Source organism: Montipora foliosa, chromosome 4, assembly GCF_036669935.1.
Source record: "Montipora foliosa isolate CH-2021 chromosome 4, ASM3666993v2, whole genome shotgun sequence".
NCBI lineage: Eukaryota > Metazoa > Cnidaria > Anthozoa > Scleractinia > Acroporidae > Montipora > Montipora foliosa.
Genome location: NC_090872.1, coordinates 17,145,424 through 17,150,423, shown reverse-complemented (window position 1 = coordinate 17,150,423; position 5,000 = coordinate 17,145,424). Strand labels below are relative to the sequence as shown.

The 5,000-nt window shown below is 39.5% G+C and overlaps 1 protein-coding gene across 2 annotated transcripts in view; it reads right to left on the bottom strand.

The window, feature by feature from the left end:
* Positions 1-5,000, bottom strand: part of LOC138000070 (uncharacterized) — a 25,158-nt gene that overhangs the window by 180 nt on the left and 19,978 nt on the right. For both annotated transcript variants that reach the window (XM_068846218.1, XM_068846217.1), the window contains 10 exons: positions 4,380-4,451; positions 3,808-3,882; positions 3,527-3,696; positions 3,281-3,407; positions 2,874-2,955; positions 2,323-2,463; positions 1,361-1,453; positions 1,051-1,165; positions 788-831; positions 1-248 (listed from right to left, as the gene is read on the bottom strand). The exon at positions 1-248 is cut by the window's left edge. In XM_068846218.1, coding sequence (XP_068702319.1) covers positions 105-248; positions 788-831; positions 1,051-1,165; positions 1,361-1,453; positions 2,323-2,463; positions 2,874-2,955; positions 3,281-3,407; positions 3,527-3,696; positions 3,808-3,882; positions 4,380-4,451 — 1,063 coding nt within the window. In that variant the 3' untranslated portion in view covers positions 1-104. The remainder of the gene's footprint in view (positions 249-787; positions 832-1,050; positions 1,166-1,360; positions 1,454-2,322; positions 2,464-2,873; positions 2,956-3,280; positions 3,408-3,526; positions 3,697-3,807; positions 3,883-4,379; positions 4,452-5,000) is intronic.

Sequence of the window (5,000 nt, the reverse complement as noted above, 5' to 3'; positions counted from 1 at the left end):
CCTATCACAAACTTGATATAAAGATGACAGATGCCGCTAAACCCAAGTAAAATCGCCTAATTAAAATTTGAACTGACAACCGCTGAAATTCTCAGCCAATGTTCTTAACAAGGAGCATCTGTTGGTTCAAGCATGATTTCATTCACAGCACAGTGAGCTGGCTGAGTTACTGCATAAACGATAGCATTGGCAATATCACTAGGATCCAGTCTTTTGATATCGTCACTGACTTCATAATTTTCACGTGCCTGGGAAAACAAAATCATGCACTCTACGTAAATTAACACCTCCATGCTTAAGTTAAATAACTGAAATTCAACGGCAAAACACATAAAGACTTCACCCAGAAAAAAACACACTATTATGAGAAACAGGAGCCCATGACAAGGAGCGAACAACAGCTCTATATTCCTGTCGCGGCGTTTTCACAGACCCATTTATTTTTAGATTAAATTTCCCTCGAATAAGACTCCTGCAGGAGCCCGATGACCAATCACAAGAAACTAACTTGACGTCATAGCCTCACCGATCCGGGACTGCCTTTGTTTTTTTGTAGAAAAGGTAGTCTAAAAATAGATCGGTCTGTAAAAATGCAGTGACATATGGGAGTTGTTCGCTCCTAGTCAAGGGCCCTTGTGGGAAATTAGTATCATGCTTCTAATCCACGCAAAGAGAGCACTTTCATTTACACTTTCGTTACCTTGTACATCATCTTTCCAAAGTAATGCGTAAAAAAAAAACTAAACAGTTACTGGAGGTTGTAAAAATTGAACATTTTATGACAAACCTGTGCATCAGTGCTTCCTGCTCCAAACTCAGTTGCAACATCACCTGGAAAAGAACGAATAAAAGAAATTATGGATGATATAAAGCAGAACACGTGGGGTACAACTGAACAAAATTGAGGAAGGGAATCGACCATAAAACAGGGCTAAAATTACTTTAGGATTGAAAACGCCGTGCTTTCTCTTCTGGTGTTCTGCAGTTGTAATTTAGGTTCAATATTACATTATCAACTTGAATACCAATAAATCTCTTGATGAAACAGACCTGGTTGGATCGATGTAACCTTCACTCCGCTACCAACCATCTCAAGTCTCAGTCCTTGCGTCAGAGCCTCCACAAAAAACTTTGTAGCAGAGTACACAGTCAACCCAGCAAAAACCTAAAAAGAAAAAGAAGTAACGTTTCACAGGATTGAAATTTCAATTGAATATGATGCATTTTTCCACATAATTTCAAATTTTAGACCAGATATTTCACACAAACTTGTGTGTTGGTAACTAAGGGAAGAACTAACTCTCAGTATCGTGAAACAAACCTGAAGAGTGATGCAACAAGACTTAGTTTGAACTGATACCTTTCTACCAGCGTTTGACGAAATGTTTACTATGTGTCCTTTCTTTCTGGCCAGCATCCCCGGTAACACTGCAGCGATGCAATTCATTACACCCTGAAAATCATGCCAACACATAACGTTCACTGCTATCATCATACGTGAGCAATTTATACCAGACGTGGACCCTTTTCGAAACACACCCTGAGGACCGATTTACACGGCATGTCGCACGCGACAACGGCTTACGACAGGCCCACGACATGATTTACGATTGTTGTGTACGTCAGAAAAAATGTCGTAGCATTTTAAAACATGTTTTAAAACGCTGCGACAATCGTAAGTCATGTCTTAGGCCTGTCGTAAGCTTGTTGCATGCGACAAAATCGTATCGTGTAAATCGGTCCTAAGAGTACTAACCTCTGGATACTAGCAATGTTTATCAACGCTCATTTTATAATTGGAAATTGAGTTCATTATGTTAGTCAGGAGCCCATGACGAGGAGCGAACAACAGCCATATATTTCTGTCACAGCGTTTTCACTGACCGATTTATTTTTAGTTTGACTTTCCTGCGAATGAGACTCCCGCAGGAGCCCGATGACCAACCACAAGCAACTAACTTGACATCTTAGTGCCACCGAACCGAAACCGCCTTTGTGTTTTTTTTTTTTTGCGGAAAAGGTAGTCTAAAAATAGACTGGTCTGTACTAAAATGCCATGACATAGACTTAGTATGGGAGTTGATCGCTTCTAGTCATGGGCTCCTGTGTTAGTAAAGTACCCTTTTATGGGCCATTTAAAAATTGGCCTGCGCGTAACGCAAAGGATCTTAAAGTGATCTATACCCGACAACGGAACGTATCATATATCTCATAAAAATTTGAAGTATACCTTTCGGTATCTTTACGCCACTTGTGCGCAAGTGTGATATTCCTAAATCTTGTTCACTTATTGCTAAAGAAGCATATACAGTGTATTTATACCTTGCAATTGACATCTATCATCTTTTCCCACTCATCCACGAGGCAATTCTTCATTGTCGTGTAGAGACCCAATCCAGCACAATTAATAATCATGTCCACTGGACCCAATGTTTCATTTGTGTGTGACACCAAATTGAAGACCTTGACAGTTTTACAAAGAGAAATGCATAACAACTCATAAGGGACGTCTGTTTTATGATCTCAGTTCCACCTTTTAACAGACTTTTTCCTTTTGTGAAAAAATAATTTGAAATTATTCCAACAACAACAGGCAAGTTCTCCTGTAACAGCATGACCATATTCCGGAAACTGGCGCCTAAATTGGGTCTAGACTCATTTGTCCAAGCGTGAGACCTGGCGAGTCGAAATGACCACTTTTTTAACATCAAATACACGATTTAAAATTACTAGTTACGTATTGATTAGCGGATAAGAGAGCACTTCGGATCTCCAGTCCTCACACTCTTGCCGCATCAACAAGGAAAGGTGTTCAAGCATAATATTGAACTAACACTGGCTAGCTAACAGAATGCTTAAATGAATAACGCTACCTCTTGTCTTTTGACTACATCTGTTTCTATACAAACTGCCACATCTCCCATCTCTGCAATTTCATCCCTGATCCTATCGAGCCTACCAAGAGAATCCAAGAAATATTATAGAGTTTGTATTGTAAAGTAACTCCATGAAAAATAATCAGAAACTACACTCGCTTCTTATGTGATATTGTCTCTAATACCTTGTATTTAACGAATCTCAAGGCTTTAATTCTTCATTTGATAATGACATCCCAGAACGTCGAAACGTCATCAGTCACAAAATTCTTAAAATATATGGTAGAATTTCATCGCAGTCAACCTAATAAGTGATACCTTTTTCGTTTGAGAGTAGGTAACTGAAAAAAAATCAATTTAGCAAACATTTCTTATACGATTCGTCTAACTCATGAACTCCGCACCTTTCTTTCCGTCTGGCTGCTAGAACAACCTTGGCTCCGTTTTCTGCGAGTGCTTTGGCCACAGCCTCACCGATACCACTTGAGGCACCTGTCACTATGGCAACTTTTCCTCCCAGTGATCTGGGTCCTAAAAAGTGAATGGTTGCAAAATTATGGAAACCAAAGCAAGTTGGCAAAAAGGGGGAGAAAGGCGGAAAGTACGATTCGGAAAAAATCAAGGCAGAGGGAGTAAATAATAAAACAAACCTCGAATTTTTTTCTTTGGGGTCGGCAAAACACCTTGCGCAACAAGAGCGGAGAAGTAGCTCGCGAGAAGCTCAGAATTGATCAGAGGAAAATTGACTTTAAAGTGTTTCATAATTGCTTCAAAATTTGTCATGGTGTAAGTACTAAGATTGGACAGAAATGAAGAGTCTCTGAAAGAGTAAAATACGAACAAGATTAGAGGCCAACTTCAAGCAAATTTTATTGCAATACTTTGATTATGAGCTGAACAAAAATTAAAGGAAATTGAAGACGCAATTCACCTCATCCAAATCTCCAGCAACCGAAGGAGTGAACTGAGTCCAGAGCTCGGCTCATTCTTACAGGCAGTTTCAATTCTGGGAAACAAAACAATAATTAACAATTATTCACCGAAGTGGAGGTAAATATCCACCACTTTCACCGACACTGAGGTGAACAATTGTCTTATTAGTATATAACACACAGGTTGAATAAAAAACGAACCAAAAAAACGTTATTTTTGTAAAATACAGTGGAGAATTTCAAATCTCGCGCGACGGCTACTCGGAGGTGAATTCACCTTATTCCAAAATGGCCGCCATTTAAATATTCTTTTGTTTTTATTCAAATTAGCCCTTGATGCCTCGTTCTTAAGCTTAAAATTCAAAGGAATATTTTATCTTGAACGAGGCAACAAGGGCCAATTTGTATCCGCATAAATCAGCGGCCATTTTGGAATAAGGTGTATAGTACTTGGATAATCACCTCCGAGTTAGCCAATCAGCGCACGTGGAGAGCACGATTCACCTGTGTGGTATATACCAACAATAGTTAGTACATCGCCACGCTAGAAATAATTGAACAGAAGTTATACCGTTTGCACCAGTCTTGAAATGGGATAATATCCAACGGATAACCATGAACACCCATCCACTCAAACAGCCACCTAAAAAGAAGTGCATCCACTAATTCACTTGTAAAGTACAAAGCGTATTTGCCCCCTTGTGTTTTAACAATATAGTACAAGTACTCGAAATGTAATCTTAAAGTAAGTGTTAACGGAAACGTCGGTTTGGCATGACGAGAAAACTCTTTTTTTAACATCTTTCAGTTGGCATGCTAGCATCGGCCGTTTTTATACTAGAGACGCATAATCCGCGCCCAGTAGAATTACGTGTCTCTCATGTTATTCGTCTAGTGTAAAGACGGGGCGAACTTGGGCAAACATTTTTTCTGCGTCTGCTAAATTCGTCAAGTATAAAGACAGGCACAAGACGTATAATGCGTCTGGAAGAACTATTCACCTTAGTGCGACTTCGCAATAAACTGGATAGTTCATCCAGACACATAATGCTTCCTGTGCTCGACTTTACAATAGACGACTTTAACAGACACAGATAATATGTTTGCCCAAGTTCGTCCTAGACGAATTATGCGTCTCCAGTATAAAAACGTCCACTGATTGTTAAAAACCTCGGGCTCGGTTAGTCTTCGT